This window comes from Macaca thibetana, chromosome 7, assembly GCF_024542745.1.
Source record: "Macaca thibetana thibetana isolate TM-01 chromosome 7, ASM2454274v1, whole genome shotgun sequence".
NCBI lineage: Eukaryota > Metazoa > Chordata > Mammalia > Primates > Cercopithecidae > Macaca > Macaca thibetana.
Genome location: NC_065584.1, coordinates 39,816,912 through 39,842,084, shown reverse-complemented (window position 1 = coordinate 39,842,084; position 25,173 = coordinate 39,816,912). Strand labels below are relative to the sequence as shown.

General features: G+C 40.4%; 1 protein-coding gene across 7 annotated transcripts in view; it reads left to right on the top strand.

Annotated features, from left to right (window-relative positions):
• The window catches only part of RAD51B (RAD51 paralog B), a 787,871-nt gene that overhangs the window by 10,376 nt on the left and 752,322 nt on the right, over positions 1–25,173 (top strand). For all 7 annotated transcript variants that reach the window (XR_007727250.1, XR_007727251.1, XM_050797048.1 and 4 more), the window contains one exon: positions 3,306–3,422. Coding sequence is in view for 5 of the 7 variants with exons in the window: in XM_050797048.1 (XP_050653005.1) it covers positions 3,306–3,422 (117 nt within the window). In the remaining 2 variants the exon portion in view is untranslated. The remainder of the gene's footprint in view (positions 1–3,305; positions 3,423–25,173) is intronic.

Sequence of the window (25,173 nt, the reverse complement as noted above, 5' to 3'; positions counted from 1 at the left end):
GCTGGTCTCAAACTCCGGACCTCAGGCCGAGATCCACCCACCTCGGCCTCCCAAAGTGCTGGGATTACAGGTGTGAGCCACCGCACCCAGCCAATTATTATTTTTTTGACTTACCAAATCTATTATTCTAGAAATTACACTTAAAATTGCAAATGAAGTACTTTAATTTGGACAGATTGGGCTGCCTTTGCATGTTTGAGAAAGTATCCTCACATGCATCCACATTGCCTGATGATAGATTATAGACAAAAATGTGTATGTAAGGATGCCTACTGAAATATTTTTTATATCAAAACATTGGAAACAATAATAATAGTAAGGAAGGAAATAAATTATATTACATTTATGTTAAGGAATATTATGTAGGCACTAAAATCTTTGAAAAATTTTTATTTATTTATTTTTATAGAGATGAGGTCTTGCTATGATGCCCAGGCTGATCTTGAAATTCTGGCTTCAAGTGATCCTCCTGCTTTAGCCTCCCAAAGTGCTGGGATTACAGGCATGAGCAACCATGACCAGCCAAGAATTTGTAATAGGAGAAATGCCCAGGACATAAATGCTTAGTGAAAAAAGCAGGCTACGAAATTGTATATAGTATACATGCTAATTTTATAAAAATGAACGTTATAAAGGTATTTGGCATATATTGTTAATAATGGTTATCTTAGGATTGTGGAATTTTTTACTGACTTCTGTTTTCTTTAACTTTTTTCTTCTTTCCAAATTTGCTTTAGGTAAGTTATGTTCTTTAATTAGGAAAAAAGCAGCAATGGTTCTTGTTTGTCCCCTTGTGGTAATATCTGGCGAATCTCTCAGTCTCAGTTTTTTTACCCTTTGTGAAATGGAGATAATTATACCTGTGTGTAAATGAAATAATGTACGTGAAGTACTTAATACAGCACATCTACTGATGTGCAACAAATGCTCTTTACCTGCCTATCCTTGCCTTTTCCTTACTGTTCATGATTCCTGAATCACAGCAGTATCTAAGAGGAGCTGATGTTATTTGCTCCATATCCTAGCATAGCGACTGGACAGTGCCCTGGAGCAGGCAAAGCTAAACTGAAATGTACAGCAGACCATTAACAAACGGAGGTTGTCAAAAGCCTTTAAAATAATAAAAGGAACATTAGAAAATGAACATCTTTTAAAAATCAGGTAAAATTTTAATATCCCGGAATATTAATAAAAGTAATTTAAAAAACAATTTTCCTTATAGAGTATTAACTTTTGTAGCTCTAAATACATCAGAATGATCAAAACCAACACATAAAATCACCAGAATTCTTTGTATAATTTCTTGTGGACAAACACCAAGGATAATAAAGGAGAATTTTGGGCCAGGTGCAGTGGCTCACACCTGTAATTCCAGCACTTTGGGAAGCCGAGGTGGGCAGGCCACTTGAGGGTGGGAGTTTGAGGCCAGTCTGGTCAACATGGCAAAACCCAGTCTCTGCTAAAAATAAAAAAATTAGCTGGGTGTGGTGGCAGGCGCCTGTAATCCCAGCTACTTGGGAGGCGGAAGCAAGAGAATCGCTTGAACCCAGGAAGTGGGGTTGTAGTGAGCTGAGATCGCATCACTGTACTCCAGCCCGGGTGACAGAGTGAGACTCTGTCTTGAACAAAAAAAAGGAGAATTTCAGAATTTTATAATATCGGAAAAACTTCAGATAAGTAGTGTTTCTCCCCTTGTTCGCAGGGAATATGTTTCAAGACCCTCAGTGGATGTTTGAAAATTTGGATAGTACCAAACTATATATATACTACGTTTTTTGGATCTGATAACTGAGATGGCTACTGACTAACAGGCAGGGAGTGTCTATAGTGCGTATACACTTGGCAGAGGGATGATTCACATCCAAGTGGGATCATGTGAGATTTCACCATGCTACTCAGAGCTGTGTGCAATTTAAAACTTATGAATTATTTCTGGAATTATCCATTTAATATTTTCAGATCAATGTTGACCATGGGTAACTGAAACATGGGAAGTGAAACCGTGGATAAGGGGTACTGTCGTACTGTGTACCTGGCTTTCAATAAAGTTGCTAGTACCAAAAGTTTTTATCTCCACTACTATTACCTTCTTCTAGCTACCATTATTTTTCTTTGGAATGATTGTAATGTCTTCCTGACAGATCTCCCAGTTTCAAGCTGTTCTTCACAAACTAATCTGAGTATGTCTTTGAAATTATAATTTGTTGTATTAGTTTCCTGTGGCAGTTCTAATACAAATCATACCCTGGGTGGCTTCAGACAACAGAAATTTATCCTCTTACAGTTTTGGAGTTCAGAGGTTCAAAATTAAGGTGTAGGCAGAGCTGCGTTCTCTCCAGAGGTTCTAGGGGATTATCAGTTCCTTGCCTCTTTCAGCTTTTGGTGGCCATTAGCATTCCTTGGCTTGTGGCTGCTTCTCTCTTCACATAACCTTTTCCTGTGTGTATTGAATTCCCTCTGCCTCTCTCTTATGAGTGAGGGTATTTAGGGTCCATCTGGATAATCCATGATTATCCCTTCATCTCAAGGTCTTTAACAATCAAATCTGCAAACACCCATTTTGCAAATAAGGTAATATTCACAGACAGGTTCTGGAGATTTGATTTGGATATCCAGGGGTGGGGGTGGGGGGTCATTTCTCAGCCTTCCACACCTTCCTTCACACTGTTCTTCACAAATGAACCTGAGTTTGAAATGATGACTTGATCACATCACTCCTTTTTGCATCTTCAACAGAGCTGTTCATGGTTAGGCCCCTGCTTACTTATCTAGCCTCATTGCTTGCTGTACTGCACCCACACTCCATCTTTTAGCCATTCTAAATGAACTGTATATTTTACAGTTTGTGTTAGTCCCTGTTTCCTCTCTTGCTTCTTGACCTTTCTTTGTACATTCTGCCCTCTTTGGCAGGAATAGTCACATTTCCCTTGCTTACCTAATAGCTCTTTCAGATTTTAGCACAGACATCCAGCAATTCCATTGTTTCCAAAATCTATATCAGTTATACTTTCCCTATTACATTATCTCTTATTAATTGTGTTGTAATTGCCTGGTTTCTAGTCCTAATTTCATAGTCTCTGGTTGACTTCATAAGACTGTGAGGGCAGCGTCTCTCTCAGTTTTGTCATATCCCCATAATCTAGCACAGACCCTGGCACAGAGTAAATATTTGTTGAACAAATAAATAATAGAAGGGAAAAGGGTGGATTAGGGTTAAAGTTGCTAAAGTTTAGAAAATTAGAGTTGGTTTATGTTTTTGAATAGATATAAAGGTTGAAAAAAAACTTAATCATTTTCTTGTTCAGGCTTATGAGATAAAAGCACAAAGGTCTGCTGATTTCTCACCAGCATTCTTATCTACTACCCTTTCTGCTTTGGACGAAGCCCTGCACGGTGGTGTGGCTTGTGGATCCCTCACAGAGGTAAAGGAAAAATTTTTCATACCTTCTTCCATTGACCTATAATCTTCAGAGCCAGGGAAAAAGTTTAGTTAAAAAACATAAATTATTTCTTGAACAGTAATCTGATTTAAATTCTAAGTACTTCAAGGATATGGTTCTCCACACAGTGCTTAGTGTGGTTGCTCTGCAAACAGAGGGGTTAAAAACAAAATCCTTGCTGACTGATTAAAATCTACTTAGGTTGCTGTTTCATTAAATTAACTTAGGAAGTGATAAATATTGCTGGGTGTGTTTATATATGTGTTTTATATATATGATACATACACATATGTTATATATACCTGCATACATATATGTATGTTATATGTACACACATATACACATATGTCACATACATGTAATATATACATGCATGTCATATGTAATATGTATGCACATAAATAACATTATGTATTATATCTATATGATTATATCATGCCTGTAATCCCAGCACTTTGAGCAACAACGCAAGACCCCATCTCTACAAAAAAAAAAAAAAAAAAACCATTTAGCCGTATGTGGTGGTGCATGCATATGGTCCGAGCTACTCAGGAGGCTGACCTTGAGCCAGGGAGTTCAAGGCTGGAGTGAGCCATGGTCACACCACTGCACTCCAGCCTGGGTAACAGAGCAAGACCCTGTCTCAGAAAAAAGAAGGTAGTAAATATTATGAAATAATATTGTGAAACAATTGGGGGAATTAAAAAAGGATCACTCCTTATAAATTAGGAAGGACAATTTGAAATTTTGTTAACACATGGAAAAATTATAGTATTAAACTAGAGTGAGCTATTTTTACTTTCTGTTATAGATAAAATGTCTTCTAGGAAGTGATAGGTTATTGGATTAGTTAATACTGTTGCATAACAAATTATTCCAAAAACTAAGTGGCTTAAAACAATAAACATTGGTTATTTCTTAGTTTCTTTGTGAGTGCCTTAGCTTAGCAATGTTGATGAGAGATGCGGTCATCTGAAGCTTGGTTGGGGCTGTAGGATCTGTTTCTGAGGGGGCCCATTTACATGACTGGAAAACGGGTGCTGGTGGTTGGCAGAAGGCCACAGTACCTCCCCAGGTAGGCTCTCCACAGGCTTCTTGAGTCTTATGACATGATGGCTGACTTCCCCCAGGTAAGTGGTTTCGAAGAAGGCAAGATGGAAGTGGTGATATCTTTGGCAACCTAGCTTTAGAAGTTACATGCCCCTACCTCTGCCACTTTTCGTCATTAGAAGTGAGTCATTAAGTCAAACCTACATTTAGGGAAAGGGAAATTAGCGTCTTTTTTTTTTTTTTTTTTTTTTTTTTGAGACAGAGTCTTGCTCTGTTGCCTAGGCTGGAGTGCAGTGGCACAATCTTGGCTCGTTGCAACCTCTGCCTCCCAGGTTCAAGTGAGTAGCTGGGATTGCAGGCACGCATCACCACACCTGGGTAATATTTGTATTTCTACTAGAGATGGGGTTTCACCATGTTGTCCAAGCTGGTCTCGAACTCGTGACCTCAGGTGATCCACCCACCTGGGCCTCCCAAAGTGCTGGGATTACAGGCGTGAGCCACTACACCTGGCCAACCTTTTAAATGAAGAAGTGTCAGGAATTTGAGGACATTTTAAAACCACTGGTTATTTTCCTTGAAAACTGCTTACAATGTGGTGATTTGATAGACTATGTTTATCAATACACTCCTAAGGACTTCTTGCTTGAAAGTTCTAGGGGCATAAATACTTTCAGGAAACTTCTAAACAAGAACAGATTCTTTTGTTACATTCTGACAGTCATAATTTAACTGACGATTTTTCTTCCTTGGCGATAGGGACCCTGTTTTAGATACTATACTTTATTTTATTTCCTGTCTTCCAAGAGAGATTTAAAGATTTATATGAACTACGCCTAGCAGATGCCTATTAAATAGTTGGTAATAAATGAGTGAATTAGTTATTAATAAAAATGCACACACACACACACACATACCCTCTGCTTTTGGAATATACTGCCACCAGGTGGTGCCAGAATCGTACGATTTTACATAAACTTTTTGGGCTGAAGTTCCACTTGCTTAAATAAGGTTTATTACACTAGTGATCCAGTCATAAACTTACTTATTTAAATAGCAAAAACATTGAACTTAAAGAAGATTAGCTGGGAAATTCTTTTTACTTTTTAAGTTTTGGAATAATTTTTAATACTTTTTCACTTAGCTTTTATTAATGATTTTTAAAAATCCAAACAGAAGTTACAAGCCTTTTAGGTGTTTTGTTGTTATCTAATTGGCTGACTTGGAATAGGAATATAAGTACTTTGACTCCTTAGTAGGGGCAAATTCTCTCCTTTCTGTTCTAGCTACAGGTAGCCTCTTCAATCTTTTTTGTTTTTTGTTTTTCAACTGAGTACAGAGAGTATATCAATTTATCTTCAAACAAAGAATTTTTTTTTGCTTTTATTACAATTTTTAATTGATACAATAGTTGTATATATTTATGGGGTACAATGTGATATTTTGATATGTGTGTACAATGTATAATGATCAAGTCAGGGTAATTGGCATATCCATTGCTTCAAACATTTATCTTTTTTTTGTGTGTTGGGAACATCCAAAAGCCCATCTTCTAGCTATTTGAAAACATACAATAAATTGTAAATTATAGTTCCCCTAAAGCGCTATAGAAAACTAACACTTATTCCTCCTATCTTGCTATAATTTTGTAACTGCTAACCAATCTTTGGCTGTCTCCCTCTAACCATCTCAGCCTCTAGTAACCACTATTCTACTCTCTACTTCTATAAGATCAATTTTTTTAGCTTCTCCATATGAATGAGAACATACAATGTTTGTCTTTTTGTGTCTGACATTTTATTTAACCTAATGACCTTCAGTTCCATCCATGTTGTTGCAGATGACAGAATCTTATTCTTTTTTATGGCTGAATAGTACTCCATTGCATGTATGTACCACATATTTATCCATTTGTCTGTTGATGGACACTTAGGTTGATTCCATCTCTTGGGTACTGTGAATAGTGCTGCAATAAAAATGGGAGTGTAACTTGACATACTGATTTCATACTGTGTATCATACATGCACATGCACATACACACATGTGGAGGTAAGACAGCAAGCAAAATGATAAAGCAAATTGGGCAAAATGTTAACAGTGGGTGGATGTGGGAAAAGAATACATAGTTCTGTATTCTGTTTTTATTTATTTATAATTTATCTTTATTTTAAATTTAAAAAAAAAATACATAGTCTAGCTGTGTCACCTAGGCTGGAGTGTAGTGGCACAGCCCATAGCTGACTGCAGCTTCAAACTCCTTGAATGAAGTGAACCTCCCAAGTAGCTAGGACTACAGGTGTGCACCACCATGCCTGGCTAATTTTTAAAATCTTTTGTAGCGATGAGAACTTGCTATGTTGCCCAGACTGGTCTTGAACTCCTGACCTCAAGTGATCCCTTCTGCCTTGGCCTCCCAAAGTGTTGGGATTACAGGTGTGAGCTGCTGTGCCTGGCCTTCTATTATTATTAACACCATTTTCCTGTAAGTTTAAAATCATTTCTAGATAAAAAAAAAAAAAAAAAAAAAAAAAACCTGTGATGTTTGCTGTAAGTAGATATTCTTGATCAGAAATAAGGAACTTTCCTTCATTTCCTAGCTAAAATACTAATTTGGTGTTATATTTTATCAAAAGCTTTTTTTTCCTGCATTGATTGAAATGATTATGTTATTTTTCTTTGGTTTATTTTTCTTTGGTGAGAAACATTTAATAGATTTTTCTGACGTTAAACTACTATTGCATTTTTGGGACAAGTTCAACTTGGTCATGATATATTATCTTTTTTTATAAACTGTTGAATTCAGTTTGCTAATATTTAAGATTTTTCAATATTTAGGATAGATATTGAGCTGTAATTTTCCTTTTAGTAGTGTCTTTGTCTGAATTAGTATTTATCTTATACTAGTTTGGTAGAATGGATTATGGAATATCTCTTTTTTTAATATTCTGCAATATTTTGCATATCATGGGAATTATTTGTTCCTTGAAGATTTGGTAGAACTTGTCTGAAAAATTATCTGATCTTGATCTTTTTCCTTCTTAGAAGATTTTTAAAAAAATTCAATTCCTTTAATGATTATAGGACTACTCACGTTTTCTATTTCTTCTTGATTAGTTTCAGTGAATGAGATTTTTAGGAATTTGTCCATTTTCTTTATATTTTCAAATTTATTATAATAAAGTTATTCATTATAATCTTACCGCTCTTAAATCTGGTTTTACATGTGGTTTTTGTCCCCCTTTCCATTTCTGATATTACTTTGTTTTATTTCTCCCTCTCTTGTAAAAAAAATCTTGTCAGAGGTTTGAGTATTTTTGTCATCATTTTAAAGAACTCAGCATTTTGTTGTTGTTCTTTGTCGGTCCTCTCTATTATTTGTTCGTCTTCTACCTCCTTTATTTCTGCCATTTTCTTATTATCTCCTTTTTAATTTTTTGGTGGGTTTTTTTTTTAAATCTAACTTCTTAAATTACACATTTAATCTATTAATTTTCAGTTTTTCTTTTTACTCTGACCTTTTAAGACTGTGAATTTTTCTTGAAGCATTCTATTTTGATATATAGTATTTCCATTTTTATTCTGTTCTAAAAGTATTGAAACATTCCCATCACAATTGCTTCTTTGACACATGAATCATTTGGAATTTTAAAATATCTAAATTATTTAATTTTAGAAATTTCTTTTAATTACATTATTAATGTAATTGCATTTTTGTCAGATAACTTTGCATGATATTGATTCTTTGAAGTTCCATGAGACATCTTTTAAGGTTAAGTTTGTGATCAACTTTGATAAATGTTGCATGTGTGCTTGAAAAGAATGATTATTCTCTAATAATTGGGTGCCCTATTTTATTTTAGGTTCAGGTGGTATATGTACAGGTTTGTTACATTGGTATATTGCGTGATGCTGAGGTTTGGGGTACGATTTACACCATCTCTCAGGTACTGAACATAGTCCCCAGTAGGTAGTTTTCTTAGCCTTTTATCCCCTCCCTTCTTCCTCCTTCTAATAGTCTCCAGTGTTGATTGTTCCCATCTTTATGTCCATCTATACCCAATGTTTAGCTCCCACTTATAAGTGAGAACATGCAGTCTTTGGTTTTCTGTTCCTGTGTTAATTCACTTAGGATAATGACCAAGAGCTGCATCCGTGTTGCTGCAAAGGACATGATTTTGTTCTTTTTATGGCTGTGTAGTATTCCATGGTATATATTTACCACATTTTCTTTATCTACTCTACCATGGATGGACACTTAGGTTGATCCATGTCTTTGCTATTGTGAATAGTGTAGCAGTGAACATACAAGTGCGTATGTCTTTTTGGTAGAGTGATTTGTTTTCCTTTGTGTATATGTCCAGCAATGAGATTGCTGTGTCAAATGGTAGCTCTGTTTTCAGTTATTTGGGAAATCTCCAAACTCATTTGCACAGTGGTTGAACTAATTTATATTTCCACCTACAGTGTATAAGCAGTCCCTTTTCTCTTTCTCTGCAGCCTGGCCAGCATCTATTATTTTTTGACTTTTTTGTTTGTTTGTTTTTGAGACAGAGTCTCATTCTGTTGCCCAGGCTAGAGGGCAGTGGCACTTTCAGCTCACTGCAACCTCTGCCTCCCAGGTTCAAGCGATTCTCGTTCCTCAACCTCCTGAGTAGCTGGGATTACAGGTGTGTGCCACCATGCCCAGCTAATTTTTTTGTATTTTTTAATAGAGTTGGGGTTTCACCATGTTGGCCAGACGGGTCTCAAACTACTGGCCTGAAGTAATCTGTCCACCTCAGCCTCCCAAATTGCTGAGATTATAGGCATGAGCCACTGTCCCTGGCCATTTTGACTTTTTAATGATAACCATTCTGGCTGATGTGAGATGATATCTCATTGTGGTTTTTATTTGCATTTCTCTAATGTTTAGGGATGTTGAACATTTTTTCATATATTTGATGGCCACATGTATGTCTTCTTTCGAGAAGTATCTGTTCATGTCCTTTGCCCACTTTTAATGGGGTCGTTTTTTGCTTGTTGATTTAAGTTCCTTATAGAATCTGGATATTAGAACTTTGTCACATGCCTAGTTCATGAATATTTTCTCCTATTCTGTAGGGTGTCTGTTTACTCTGTTGATAGTTTCTTTTGCTGTGCAGAAGCTCTTTAGTTAGGTCCCACTTGTCAATTTTTATTTTTGTTACAATTGTTTTTGAGGTCTTAGCCATTAATTCTTTGCCAAGGCTGATGTCCAGAATAGATTTTCCTTGGTTTTCTTCTAGGATTTTTATGGGTTGGGTCTCACATTTAAATTGCTGACCCATCTTTGAGTTAATTTTTGTGTATGGTAAAAGGTAGGGGTCCAGTTTAGTTCTTCTGCGTATGGCTAGCAGTTAATCCCAGCAGCATTTATTGAATAGGGAGTCCTTTCCCCATTTTTAATTTTTGTTAACTTTGTCAAAGATCAGAGGTTGTAAGTGTGTGGTTTCATTTCTGGGTTCTCTATTCTGTTCCATTGATCAATGTGTCTGTTTTTGTACCAGTATATGCCGTTTTGGTTACTATAGTTTAAAGTCATGTAGTGTGATGCCTCTGGGTTTGTTCTTTCTGCTTAGGATTGCTTTGGCTTTTCAGATTCTAACTTCCCATGTGAATGTTAGAATAGTTTTTTCTAATTCTATGAAAAATGACATTGGTAATTTGAACCTGTACATTGCTTTGGGAAATAGGCCATTTTAACGGCACTGACTCTTTACATCCATGAGTATGGGATGTTTGTTCATTTGTTTGTATCATCTATGATTTCTTGCGGCAGTGTTTTATAGTTCTCCTTCTAGAGATCGTTCACCTCCTTGATTAGATGTATTCCTAGATATTTTATTTTTTTTGTGTGTAGCTATTGTAAATGGGATTGTATTCTTGACTTGGCTCTCAGCTGGAGTGTTATTGGTGTATAGAAAAGCTACTGATTTTTGTGCATTGATTTCTAGCCTGAAACTTTACTAAAGTCATTTATCAGTTCTGGGAGCCTTTTGGAGCAATCTTTAGGGTTTTCTAGGTATAAAATCATATTGTCAGTGAAGAAAGATGATTTTACTTTTTTTCTGTTTTGATGCCTTTTATTTCTTGTTTTTTTTCCTTTTTGAGATGGAGTCTCACTCTGTCGCGTAGGCTGGAGTGCAGTGGCATGATCTTGGTTCACTGCAACCTTAACCTCCTGGGTTCAAGTGATTCTCTTGCCTCAGCCTCTCAAGTAGCTGGGACTTAGGTGTGCACCAGCACTCCCAGCTAATTTTTAATATTTTTAGTAGAGATGGGGTTTCACCATATTGGCCGAGCTGGTCTTGAACTCCTGACCTCAAGTGATCTGCCCGTCTAGGCCTCCCAAAATTCTGGGATTACAGGCATGTGCCACCGTGCCCAGCCTTATTTCTTTCTCTTGCCTGATTGCTCTGGCTAGGACTTCCTGTACGATGTTGAATAGGAGTGGCAAGACTGGACATCCTTGTCTTGTTCTAGTTCTCCCAAATTTTGCCTGTTTAGAATGATGTTGGCTTGGGTTTGTCATAAATGAGTCTTAGTATTTTGAGGTATGTTCATTTTGATGCCTAGTCTGTTGAGGGTTTTTACCATGAAGGGGTGTTGGATTATGCTGACAGCTTTTTCTGTGTCTATGGAGATGATCATATGGTTTTTGCTTTAAATCTGTTTATGTTGTGAATAACATTTATTGATTTGCATATGTCGAACTAGCCCTGCATCCCAGGAATAAAGCTTACTTAATCATGATGTATTAACTTTTTGATGTGTTGCTGGATTCAGTTTGCTCATACTTTCTTAAAGATGTTTTGCATCCATATTCATCAGGGATATTGACCTGATGCTTTCTTTTACATTGTGTCTCTGCCAGATATTGGTGTCAGGCTGATACTGGTCTTATAGAATGAGTTATGGAGGAGTCCCTCTTCCTCAGTTTCTTGGAACATTGTCAGTAGGAATGGTATAAGCGCTTGTTTATACATCTGGTAGAATTAGGCTGTGAATGTGTCTGGTCCTGGGATTTTTCTGCTTGGTACGCTTTTTGTTACTCATTGAATTTCGGACCTCATTATTGGTCTTTTCATTAGTTTAAATTCTTTCTGGTTCAATCTTGGGAGGTTGCATGTTTCTCGGAATTTATGCATTTATTCTAGGTTTTCTAGTTTGTGTACGTAAAGATGTTTGTAGTAGTTCTCTGAGGGTTTTTTGTATTTCTGTGGGGTCGATGGAATGTCACCTTTGTCATTTCTGATTATTTGGATCTTTTTTTTTCTTATTAGTCTAGCTAGCAGTCTATCTTACATATTCTTTCAAGGAACAAACTCCTTGATTCTTTGATCTAATTATTATTATTATTATTATTATTATTTTTGCATCTCAATTTTGTTTAGTTCAGCTTTGATTTTGGTTATTTCTTACCTTCTGCTAACTTTGGGGTTGGTTTGCTCTTGCTTCTCTGTTTCCTTTAGGTGAGATGTTAGGTTATTCACTTGAGAACTTTTGAACTTTCTGATATGGGCATTTAACACTATAAACTTCCCTCTTAACACTGCTGTAGCTGTGTCCCAGAGATTCTGGTATGTTGTACCTTTATTCTCATTAGTTTCAAAGAATTTCTTGATTTCTGCCTTAATTCGTTTGTTTACCCAAAGGTCATTCCGAAGCAGGTTGTTTATTTTCCATGTAATTGTATGGTTTTTAAGTGATTTTCTTAGTATTGATTTCTATTTTTATTGTGCTGTGGTCCAAGAGTGTGATTGGTATGATTGCAGTTTTTTTTTTAAATTTGTGGACAATTGTTTTATGGTTGATTGTGTGGTCAGTGTTACAGCATGTGCCCTGTACAGATGAAAAGAATATATATTCTGTTGTTTTTGGGTGGAGAGTTCTGTAGATGTGTATTAGGTTCATTTGGTCAAGTGTTGAGTTCAGGTCTTGAATTTCTTTATTAGTTTTCTGTCTTAATGGTCTGTCTTATAATGTCAGTGGGGTGTTGAAGTCTCACACTATTATTATGCAGTCTCTTCATAAGTCTCTAAGAACTTGCTTTATGAACCTGGGTGCTCCTATGTTTGCTGCATATATAGGATAATTTGGTCTTTTTGTTGAATTGAATGCCTTACCATTATATAGTGCCCTTCTTTGTCTTTTTTTTAATCTTTACTGGTTTAAAGTTGGCTTTGTCTGTTATAATAGCAACCCCTACTTTTTTCTATTTTCTGTTTGCTTGGTAGATTTTTCTCCATCCCTTTATTTTGAGCTTAGGTTGTCATTGCATGTGAGATGGGTCTCTTGAAGATAGCACACCATTGAGTCTTGCCACTTTGTCCAACTTGCCACTCTGTGGCTTTTAATTGGGGCATTTAGCCCGTTTACATTCAACATTAATATTGACGTGTGGATTTGATATTGTCATTGTGTTGTTAGCTGGTTATTATGCATACTTGTTTGTGTTGTTGTTTTATAGTGGCAATGGTCTATGTACTTAAGTGTGTTTTTGTAGTGGCTGGTGATGTCTTTCCTTTTTATATTTAACACTCCCTTCAGGACCTCTCATAAGGCAGGTCTAATGGTAACAAATTCCCTTAGCATTTGTTTGTCTGAAAAGGATCTTATTTCTCCTTTGCCTAGTTGGGCTGCATATGAAATTCTTGGTTGGGGCTGGGTGTGGTGGCTCACACCTATAATCCTAGCACTTTGGGAGGCTGAGGCAGGTGGAATGTTTGAGCCTGGGAGTTTGAGACCAGCCTAGGCAACATGGTGAAACCCTGTCTCTACAAAAAATGCAAAAATTAGCCAGGCATGGTGGCATGTTCCTGTAGTCCCAGCTACTCGGGAGGCTGAGGTGGGAGGACTGGTTGGGCCCAGGAGGTCATTCCTGCCGTGACCTGTGATGATGCCACTGCACTCCAGCCTGGGTGACAGAGTGAAACCCTGTCTCTCTCTCTCTCACACACACACACACACATAATTCATGATTGGAATTTCTTTTCCTTAAGAATGTTGAATATAGTCCTCTAATCTCTTCCGGCTTGTAGAGTTTCTACTGAAAGGTTCACTGTGAGCCTGATGGAGTTCCCTTTGTAGGCGACTTGCCCCTTCTCTCTAGCTGCCTTTAACATTTTTTTCCTTCATTTTGACTTTGATGAATCTGATGACTGTGTCTTGGGGATGATCATCTTGGGTAGTATCTCACAGAGGTTCTCTGCATTTCTTGAATTTGAATTCAGGCCCCCAGCTTTGTTCTCTGGGCCCTTCAGGTTAGGAACCTTCTGTGTTAGAGGGGCCCAGGTGTTCTTGGATCTCTGGCCACAACACTGATGGGTGGTGCCAGCCAAAATGCATTGCTGGGGTGGTGGCAGTGGGATCTGTGCTTGTTAACATGTGCCAAAAGCAGCTGCATTATGGTGGGATGCATGCTCCTTGGCTTGGATGGGGTGCTGGTGGGTGCAGGGCTGCCAGCCTTTGTGTGCATATTCACACTGGTGGCGATGTTGGCGCAGGGGGTAGTGCGGTGCTGGCAGGTACAGGGCTGCCAGTCTCCATGTGTGTGTTCGTGCTGGTGGCAGTGTGGGGTGGCATGTGGGTCACTGTCCTCCGTAGGTGCGTTTGCACTGGCAATGGCCACACAGTGATGGGGTTACACTCACGTTGCAGCTGTGGCACAGTGGGATGCATGTGCACATGGGTGCTGGCGGTGGAGGGGAGGCGAGGTCTACCCACACGTGCGCCAGCAAAACGGTAGGGTGGGGGGTGGGGGCGGGCGTGTGTGTGTTCCTGCTGGCAAAGCAGCACAGAGGTGGCTGTAGTCAGTGGACGGTGTGGGTGGTCTGGTGTGCCTCAGTGGAGGCTGCTCTGCTGGAGCTCTTGACAGTCAGGCACTATCTACCAGTGAAGGACCTATGATGTGGGCCCCCTGGAGGCACCTCGGTTGGACATCTGAGGGTACACTGCAAGTGTGCTCTACCAGGTTGTCTGGGAGAGGCCAGCAGACAAGGGGTGCTTCGACTGGACTGGCCCCATTTCATATGCAAGACTACCACGATCTGTTCAGATTTGACAATTCCTCTAAGGCTAAAGTCTCCTAGGAGAGCATGGTGAGCCTTGGGTGATGGACAACCCTGGTTGTGCTCCACTGCAGACATTACTGCACCAAACCCTCTGGGTTCCGCACTGCAGTCCTACCCCTACCACCTCTCTAAGCACCTCTCCCAGCCAGCTCAAGTGTCCACGCCCTGGAGTGGTCATGGGGTCTCCTGCTGCTAGGATTTCAGAGGTCTGTGGTGAGAGGGGTTTGTTTTTCATCTCTTCAACTCACCTCTTCCTCAGGAGTCCTTGGGGGCCAGAAGTAAGTCTTGGTGTCCTCCGTATGCACGTTTGCACTGCAGTGGCCACGCAGTGGTGGGGTTACACTCACGCCACAGCTGTGGCAGAGTGGGATAGCCCAGTGCAGGGTTTGCAGCTTCTTCTTTCTTCAGCCCAGCATCTGTATCCTCCCTCTGTCAATTCTCATTGCCTTCCCTCCAAAGATCTCAGAATGTGCCAGTCTTCCCAAAGTCCTTGTCACTTGGTGGCATGTGTTCCTCCTGGCTGCATCTAGTTGGCCATCTTGCCCCAGAGTCTTTTCTCTAATTTTAGGCATTTATTTTCTTCTGGTAGTTTTGGGGTTGGTTTATTCTTTTTTTTTCCTAATTCCATTAGGTGCAAAGTTAAAATGTTAATTTGAAGTCTTTCTAACTTCTTGATGGAGAAATTTAGTGTTATAAACTTTCCTCTTAATACTGCTTTAGCTGCCTCCCAGAGATTTTGGGAAGTTGTGTTCCTATTTTCATTAATATCAAAGGATATTTTTTGATTTCTGCCTTAATTTCATGTTCACCTGGGAGTTATTCAGGAGCAAGTTGTGTCCTTTCCATATTTGTGTAGTTTTGAGAGATCTTCATGATACTCATTTTTATTTTTTTGGCACTGTGGTCTGATAGTGTGCTTGGTATGATTTCAATTTAAAAAAATAATTATTGACACTTATTTTATGACCAAACATGTGGTTGCTCTTAGAATATGTTCCTTGTATAGATGAGAAGAATGTATATTCTGTGGTTGGTGTGTGGATCATTCTATAGATATCTGTTAGGTTTATTTATTTATTTATTTATTTATTTATTTATTTGAGACGGAGTCTTGCTCTGTCACCCAGGCTGGAGTGCAGTGGCCGGATCTCAGCTCACTGCAAGCTCTGCCTCCCGGGTTCACGCCATTCTCCGGCCTCAGCCTCCCAAGTAGCTGGGACTACAGGCGCCCGCCACCTCGCCTGGCTAGTTTTTTGTATTTAATAGAGACGGGGTTTCACCGTGTTTGCCAGGATGGTCTTGATCTCCTGACCTCATGATCCGCCTGTCTCGGCCTCCCAAAGTGCTGGGATTACAGGCTTGAGCCACCGCGCCCGGCCCTATCTGTTAGGTTTAATCGGTCAAGTGTCAAGTTTAAGTCCAGAGTTTCTCTGTTATTTTTCTGCCTTAATGATCTTTCTGTCACTGTCAGTGGAGTGTTGAAGCCCCCCGCCCCCGCAGTTTTTGTGTGGCTGTCTAAGTCTTTTTATCAGTCAAGAAGAACTTGTTTTATGAATCTGGGTGTTCCAATCTCGGATGGGTATATATTTAGGATAGTTAAGTCTTCCTGTTGGATTGTACACTTTTTGTTGTTGTTGTTAAGATGGAGTCTCGCTCTGTTGCCAGGCTAGAGTGCAGTGGCACGATCTCTGTTCACTCCAACCTCCGACTCCCTGGTTCAAGTGATTCTTCTGCCTCAGCCTCCCGAGTAGCTGAGATTACAGGCACGTGCCACCACACCCAGCTAATTTTTGTATTTTTAGTAGAGATGGGGTTTCACAATGTTGGCTAGGATGGTCTCAATCTCCTGACTTCATGATCTGTCTGCTTCGGCCTCCCAAAGTGCTGGGATTACAGGCATGAGCCACTGTGCCTGGCTGGATTGTACCCTTTATCATTATGTAATACCCTTCTGTGTCTTTCTTAGTTATGGTTTAAAGTCTGTTTTATCTAGTATAAGAATAGTGACTTCTACTTGTTATCCATTTGCCTGCTGGCTCTTTTTTATCCCTTTTAACTTTGAGCCTTACTTACATGTCAGATGGGTCTCTTGAAGACAACAGATGGTTGAGTCTTGTCTTTTTTTTCAAGCTTACCATTTTGTGTCTTTTTAGTGGGGTGTTTAGCCCATTTACATTGAAGTTTAGTAATGATATATGGGACTTTGATCCTGTCATTGTGTTGTTGGCTGGTTATTATGTAGACTTGATTGCGTAGTTACTTTATAGTGCCTGTGGGCTATGTACTTAAGTGTGTTTTTGTGGTAGCTGGTGTTGTTCCTACCATTCCATTTTTAGCACTTCCTTAAGGACCTTTTCTTAAAAGGTTGTTCTAGTTGAAACAAATTCCCTCAGTGTTTTCTTGTCTGAGAAGGGATTTATTTATTTTTCACTTATGAAGCTTAGTTTGTAGGAAATGAAATTCTCTGTTGGTATTTCTTTTCTTTAAAGACACTGAAAATAGGTCCCCACTCTCTTCTGACTTGCAAGGTTTCTGCTGAGATGTCTGGTGCAAGCCTGATGGGGTTCCTTCTGCCCGTGCATTACTGTTTTCTCTTGCTGCCTTTAAGACTTTTTTCTTTTGCATTGACCTTGGTGAGTGTCTGTGTGCCTTTGGGATGGTCGTTATGTTGTCTGAATTTCTGTACCTGGATATCTATATCTCTAGCAAGATTAGGGAAATTTTCTTGAATTATTCCATCAAGTATGTTTTCCAGGTTGTCAACTTTTTCTCCTTCTCTCTCAGAAATGCCAATAATTCATAGGTTTGGTTGCTGCTTTATGTAATCCCACACTTATCAAAGACCTTGTTCATTTTATAAAATTCTTCATTCTTTTTTTTTTTTTTTTTTTTTTTTTGAGATGGAGTTTTGCTCTTGTTGCCCTGGCTGGAGTGCAATGGCGCAAACTCAGCTCACTACAACCTTCATGTCCTGGGTTAAAGTGATTCTCCTGCCTCAGCCTCCCGAGTAACTGGGATTACAGGCATGCACCATCACACCCAGCTAATTTTGTACCTTTTTAGTAGAGGCGGGTTTTCACCATGTTGGTCAGGCTGATCTCAAACTCCTGACCTCAGGTGATCTGCCTACCTCGGCCTCCCAAAGTACTGGGATTACAGGCGTGAGCCACTGTGCCTGGCCTAAAATTCTTTTTCTTTACTTTTGTCTGTATGGGTTAGTTTGAAATATTCTGCTTGGTCTAGTCTATTGATAAATCTTTCAATAGCTTGACAATCATAAAGTGAAGTTTTTAGTTCCAGAAGCTCTAATTGATTCCTTTTTAAGATGTTTATCTCTTTTTTCATTTCCTGGATTGTTTTAATAGTTTCTTTGTGTTGATTTTCAGTCTTTTCTTTTATATCTTTGAGTTTCTTTCAATCCATGCTTTGAATTATTTATCTGACATTTCTGAGTTGCCATTTTGGTTGGGGACCATTTCTAGAGAGCTACTGTGATTCTTCAGTGGTGTTACACAAATCGGATTTTTCTGGTGTCAAAATTCCTATGTTGCTTCCTTCTCATTTGTAGGTGTTAGCACTTGTAAATTTTTGTTTTTTGAGACAGGTTCTCACTCTTTCACAATCACATTCTTTCACTTCACAGGCTGAAGTGCATGAATCATGTCCCACTGCAGCCTCGACTTCCCAGGCTGAAGCAATCCTCCTGCCTCAGCCTTCTAAGTAGCTGGGACTGTAGGTGTGTGCCATCATGCCTGGCTAATTTTTTAATTCTTTGTATAGACAGTGTCCCACCATGGTCTTGAACTCCTGGGCTCAAGTAATCCTTCTGCTTTGGCCTCCAGGGTTGGAGTGCTGGGATGGATTATAGACATGAACCACTGTGCCTGGCTGGCACTTCAAATTTTTGGAGATATTTTCATGCAGGTAGGGTTTTCTTTCCCTTTCTTTTCTTGTGTTAATATTGTTGTTTTTCCCTTTCCTTTCCCCACTCACTAAAGGGTGTGACTTAAGAGTATGTCGAGTAGGGTCTTTTGTCTTTGTTTCCATGGCCTTATGTTCTGTCAGCAGGTTGTATATTGGACTGTAGAGTTCATCCTATGGACCGGTAGATGATGCTTATGGGTGAGAGTCAGGGGTGGTGGAAGCAGACAGTTATGTACTTGATATTTGTTTACTGTGAAGAGTTCTCTGTTGTTTCAGGTGATAGGCTAGACTGTGGAGTGCTTCATATCATGTACTTCCCATTTTATGGGAGTGCTGGGGACATAGCTGGGTAGACTGGATCCCCTGGCTTGTCCACAAATACCCCTATGTCAAGTGTAGTCCCCAACCCTTATAAGGGTGGCAAGGAAAAGCTCCTAGTGAATTGTGCCACAGTCTCTGCAGGAGTTTAGGTTGCTACATGAGCCCCTTCTAGATAGGCTGGAATGTAGATTGTTGCCCAGTCACACACTTGTTCTAGAGCTCTTGACTCCTGAATCAGGCACACACTGCAGCCTATCTCCAGACCACCATATGGTTGAGAGCCTTAGGAAATGTCTAATTTTTGACTCTCCAGGGGAGTGGTTTTTGGGGCAGAACTTCATCACGTAGCTTAGTATAGGTAGCTGTGTGGCTCCTCTGCTCTCCAATGTTATGATTCTTCTTCATTTAAGAGTGGGGTTGGGGGACTCCATCTTTGGGCCTCTGCAGCGGTGTGTTGGTTGTGGTGGTGTTGGCTGGTTGTGTCTGTCCATCCAACCTCAGGCAATGGGAAATGTCGTAAAGCACTAGCAAAATTGGAATAGGGTAGGGAGATCTGTAACTCCCTAGCCCCTAGATGGCCAGCTGGACCTCCTGTATGAATCTTGATGGGGTTGGATTTTTGGGGAGCCTCAGGTCCTGACTGTGATGGGAAGGGGTGAGGGCTGATACCTGGGTGAGGGGCTGAACTCTCAGGCAGGGCACTTAGGTGGTGGGAGCCCCAGGGAAGATCACTGGTCTGTGGGGGTAAGGTTTTTGATAGGGCTCTGGGCCATGACTGAAATGGTCATGTGGGGGTAGGGTAGGTGCAGTGGATGCCAGAAGGCAGCAGCCCTGGTTTGGGAGGGGGCAGTGGAGGAAGGGGGTCATGTGGAAAGCAGTCTGGCCACCTCTCTGAAGGGTAGCTGCTGGCACTGGAGTTTCTCTCTCTAGCCTGAAGGCAGCACGGGTGCCCACGGCAGAGGACCTGTTCCATTGCCTTTGAGAGTGATGGTGGTGGGGGGTGCACCTGGGAAGAGGGAATGGGGAGCAGGTTGGGTACTCCTCTCTGCTGTTGGAGGTGCTTGAAAGCAATCAGGCTCTTTGTTCCCTCCCTAGCCTAGAAGTAGCAAGGGTGGGTACTGCAGCAGCTGCAGTGGCAGAGGGCCTGTCAGTTGCCTTTGGAAGCTCCACCCAGAGAAGCAGAGCCACTACTCACTGAAGTGATCATGTGGGGATAGGGGTGGCTGTGCTGGGGGCCCAAGTCAGGAGGCCCTGCCCTGTGAGGAGCAGCATGGGGCTGGGCCTCTGAGACAAAAGAGTCTGGCCACCTTTCCTGAAGGCAGCTGCATCCTCCTGGAGGTCTACTTGCTCTCAGGCTCTTCACTCCCTCCCCAGCCTGAGGGCAGCAGGAGCAAGGACCTGGGAGAGGCAGTTGCAGTGAGCCTGTCAGTTACCGCTGGGAGCTCTGACCCAGTGAAATACAGAGCCAGAGCCATGACCGACTGACCGGAGTGCTCAGGTGGTAGTGGAGCGGGTATGCTGGGGGCCCAGGCCAGTGGCCTTGCCTGGCAAGGAATAGCAGAGGCAGGGCCTGCAGTCTGACTGCTCCTAAGCTCTGTGGATGCGTCTTCTATCCTAGAGTTATGCGAAAGAGCTTGGCCTCCCTTGGTGGGGCTATGACAGCTGGCACCAGGGAACTGAGGGATCCAAGGTCGGTGGGAATCCCCGACTCCATGTGGGGTTGAGCTTCCAAGATGGCCTCCTTACATGGCTTACGTGGCTGGGAAGTTTGTCCTGGCTGTAGGCAGTTCTTTGCAGTGTGAACCTCTCCACAGGACTGCTTGAGTGTCTTCATGACACAACAGCTGACTTTCTGTGGAGTACGTGATCCAAGAGTACAGGGTAGAAATGACAATTTCTTTTAAGACAAAGCCTTGGAAGTTACATACCATCATTTCTGCTGTATTCTGTTAGTCACAGACAAACCTAATACAGTGTGGAGGAGACTACAGAAAGGCATGAATAACAAAGGTGAGTACCATTGAGTCTTAGAGGCTGCCTACCACTAATATATGCATGTGTGTATACATATGTATGTATACATGTGTGTATGTGTATAATTTAAAAAAAAATTATGACCATTCTATTCTCAGAAATGTTGTAGTAGGCAGAATTTCTTAAATGGCCTCTCAAAGATGTTCTGCCCTAATCCCTGGAACCTTTGAATATGATGAGATATCACTCCCATGATTATTATATGTTATATGGCATAGTTGACTTTAAGATGGGGAGATTATTTGGATCTAATCATATGAGCCCTTAGAAGTAGTGAGCTTTCTCTGGCTGTTAAAAAGGGGAAGGAAGAAAAGTTTAAAACCTGAGAAGGACTCAGGATGCCATTGCTGCCTTGAAGATGGAGTGGCCATGATTGAAGGAATGTAGGCAGCCTCTAGAAGCAGTGAACGGCCCTGAGATGAGAGCAAGAAAGGGACCTCAGACCTAGAACTGCAGAGAAATAGATTTTGCCAACAGCCTGAATGAACTTAGAAGTTGATACTTACTCCCAACCTCCAGATAAAAGCCCAGCTCACCTGAGATCTTGATTTCAACCTCGTAAGACCTTGAGCAGAGAACCTAGCCAACCCTATCTGGACTTCTGACCTATAGAACTGTAACATAATAAATGGATGCTGTTTAAGCTGCCAAGTTTGTGGTAATTTGTTATGAAGCAGTAGGGAACTAATAAAATACAGGTGTCAATGAAGGTGCCTAATTAACTGCATTGCACAATCTTTGTTTCTGGTTAAAAGGTCAAGACTAGCGTCCTAGATAGATGTCAGATAGATCTGGTGGGTGGGTGGGGTAAGGCAACTGATCGAGTGAACTTACAGTGGATCTGGAGATTGAGAGAGTAAGAATCAATTTGGAAATATTTTGCTGTCATTTTTATAGTTGCTCTTTCCTGACTTTAACTTCAAAATTTCTTAGGTATTTATCATCAGTTTTGACTTACGTGAATGTCACTGAACCTGGGTATACTTACATATTCTGTTACAACACCAAGATGAAAAGTGGAAGTAGAGAAGTACTATTCATTCCTAAAGCAGAAGCAGCAGAGGAGAAATCAGAGACACCAACTCTGCTGAACTGCTGAAGGAAGTGAACTACAGGGCATTGTTCCATTCCCTGAGAAGAGCAAACTCCTCAAAGTTTGTATTATGTGGAGATCAAATCAGTTTGGTAGCCTTCTCATATGAGGTAATATAGATCAGTGTTCCTCATTCATCTTTTCATTATTGTCTCCTAAGAAGCCTTTTAAACAATTTTTTCTTAACCACACCCTCCAGTGAAATTTTTCTACCACCCATATACTGTGTATCTCTTTTTGTACTGTATAAATATCTGTGCTTTATACATAAAAGAGTAAAATCTTCCCCTTCCTCCGAAACCAACTTTTACCCTTGGGGTTAATATCACCCATGCTAAGAATGCATGAGATAGATGCTATTGTGAACAGGTAAAATTAAAGTTGTATTTAAAGATACAGGTGAGGCGCAGTGGCTCACACCTGTAATCCCGGTACTTTGGGAGGCTGAGATGGGCAGATCACTTGAGGCCAGGAGTTCGAGACCAGCCTGCCCAACATGGTAAAACCCCACCTTTACCAAAAATACAAAAAGTAGCTGGGTGTGGTAGCATGCGCCTTTTGTCCCAGCTACTTGGAAGGCTGAGGCAGGAGTATCGCTTGAATCCAGGAGGCAGAAGTTGCAGTGAGCTGAAATTGCGCCACTGCACTCCAACCTGGGCAACAGAGTAAGGCTCCGTCTCAAAAAAAAAAAAAAAAAAAAAAATTCGAAGATATCATCAAAAAAGGTATTTTCAGCCAGGTGTGGTGGCTCATGCCTATAATCCCAGCACTTTGGGAGGCTGAAGCAGGAGGATCGCTTGAGACCAGGAGTTTGAGACCAGCCTGAGTAACATAGCAAGACCCTAGCTCTACAAAAAGTAAAAAAAAAAAAAAATTAGTTAGGTGTGGTGGTGCATGCCTGTAGTCCCAGCTACTTGGGAGACTGAAGCAGGAAGATCACTTGAGTTCAAACCTGCAGTGGACTATGATTGCACCACTGTACTTCAGCCTGGGGTGAGATCCTGTTAAACAAATGTTATTTTCATACTGTAATATAATCTAGAATACAGGACCAGAGAACTCAGTTCAACACAGAGAGATGTAATATCTGCATAGTTCAACTCATGTGTACCTCTAGGATAGTAAAACGGAAGCACTGCTAAATCTGTGCAATGCTAAGAATGATGACTACATCTGGATCCTTGCTCTAAGTAATTAGAAGTGACATAGCACATTTCTGCATTATTTGTATTTCTGGAGTCATTTCTATACTTTGTTCATGACTTTGGGAGCTGAGGTATCTGCTTTTAGTGGAGCAGTTTGGTTTTGGAAGTGACTCCCCTACTATTCCCAAATGTTAGAGACAGGATGACAGATTTCTATTTTAGCATCTTAGTTTTTTCTTTTTTTTTTTTTTTTTTTTGAGACAGAGTCTCGCTTTGTCGCCCAGGCAGTAGGCACAATCTCGGCTCACTGCAAGCTCCGCCTCCCGGATTCACGCCATTCTCCCGCCTCAGCCTCCTGAGTAGCTGGGACTACAGGCGCCCGCCACCACACTCAGCAAATTTTTTGTATTTTTAGTAGAAACAGGTTTTCACCATGTTAGCCAGGATGGTCTCGATATCCTGACCTTGTGATCTGCCCACCTTGGCCTCCCAAAGTGCTGGGATTACAGGCGTGAGCCTCTGCACCTGGCCAGCGTGTTAGTTTTAGTTTTTTTCTTGGAACAATTTGTATTAAAGTTATTTTTATAATTGGCAGGATTAGCTGTGGCCTACATGACCACAGGAAATAATAAGGCAGGGGTTGTAAACTCAAATGCCTATAAGCACGAGCCATGTAATAGAAGTACATGAAACAGTTAAGTGTAAGACATAGGTACTTTATTAATTGATTTCGGCTGCTGACAACAGCAGCAAACATTTATTTTTTTGCTCATGGGTCTCCAGGTCTGCAAAGGTGGATCCTGTCTTCTTCAGGCTGCAGTCAGGTTCAGATGTGCCCCACAAGTTGTAACAGCAGCAAGAAAACCAGAGAGAGATTTCAAATGGATGTTCTTTGAGTACAGTCTGCTGACATTCGTTTATCCTGCCCTATGTTTTGAAAGATGGATAACCAGGCCTCTGTTCTAATACAGGCGTTTAGCATATGTGGTTGATTGGACCATTGTTCCCAATTCTTCACTTACTCTGTAATTTAGAAATAAACATTCTGCTCTGTAATGGTTTACTGGGGTCTTTTATGTGGCACATGTTCAGTAACTGTTGTTAAATGAATGATTATATCCCTTAATACTGTTTGATTTTTGTTAATGGTGGAACTTGGGGTACTTGTCATTTCCATTCCCTTCTGCTTTTTCTGCTCTTTTCCCATCCCTACTCTTCTTCCCTCCCTTCCCATTTACTTCCAAAACAGCAGCGATCAATATGAAAAAGGAGGGAGTGGTAGAGAGAATCCAAGACATAAACTCTTCCACATGTTGGTGTAAAGTAATTTAAGATCAAGGTTTCTTTCACAAGGCAAAATGCAACCTGGCCTTTCTGAGATTCTTTCTTTTTTTTTCTTTTTGTGGTTTTGGCTTTAGGATTTAGAATGTTAGTTATTTTAAAAATGAGTTATGTAGGTCTGAAGACCTACTCATATTTCTACATAATTGTTGAGCAAATGGAGACAAGTAGTTAGATGCTGGAGGTCATCAAAAAAATATTTTTTTAATGAAGCTTTTTAAAAACATGCTCACTGGTTTCAGATCAGAGCCAGGCATCCTTAAATTGTCTTCTGCCAGGTATTGGCTTGGCAGATTACCCTGTTCAGTTGCCCTCATCTTGAATGTGAGGAGAGTTAACTTGATAAGATTTTAGGTCCTAACTGGTCCAGATTTTACATTCCTCTCAGCCATGTAAATTTTAAGATGAGGAGGCTTCATTTTTACTTTAGTACAATTAGACTTTTTCTTGGGAATAATTCTCTTTCCTCTTCAAACCAATTGTTAACATTTGCTCCCTTGCTGATATTTGAGTGATGTTCACTACTGACTTTTTTCTAGTTCTTTTACATTTCTCAAGCAGGTTGTTGAAACTTTGGCTCTAACTATATGAAGTGAATTGCTTTTTTTACTGGTGTTTTTGGTGTGTAAATATTGTATTCAGTCTGAGTTTCCAAGAAGCAAATAACTTAGCCTATTCTGGTTTGGCATGTTTTCTCTTTCTAACCACCATTGGGGTAGAAGCTGGGAACTGA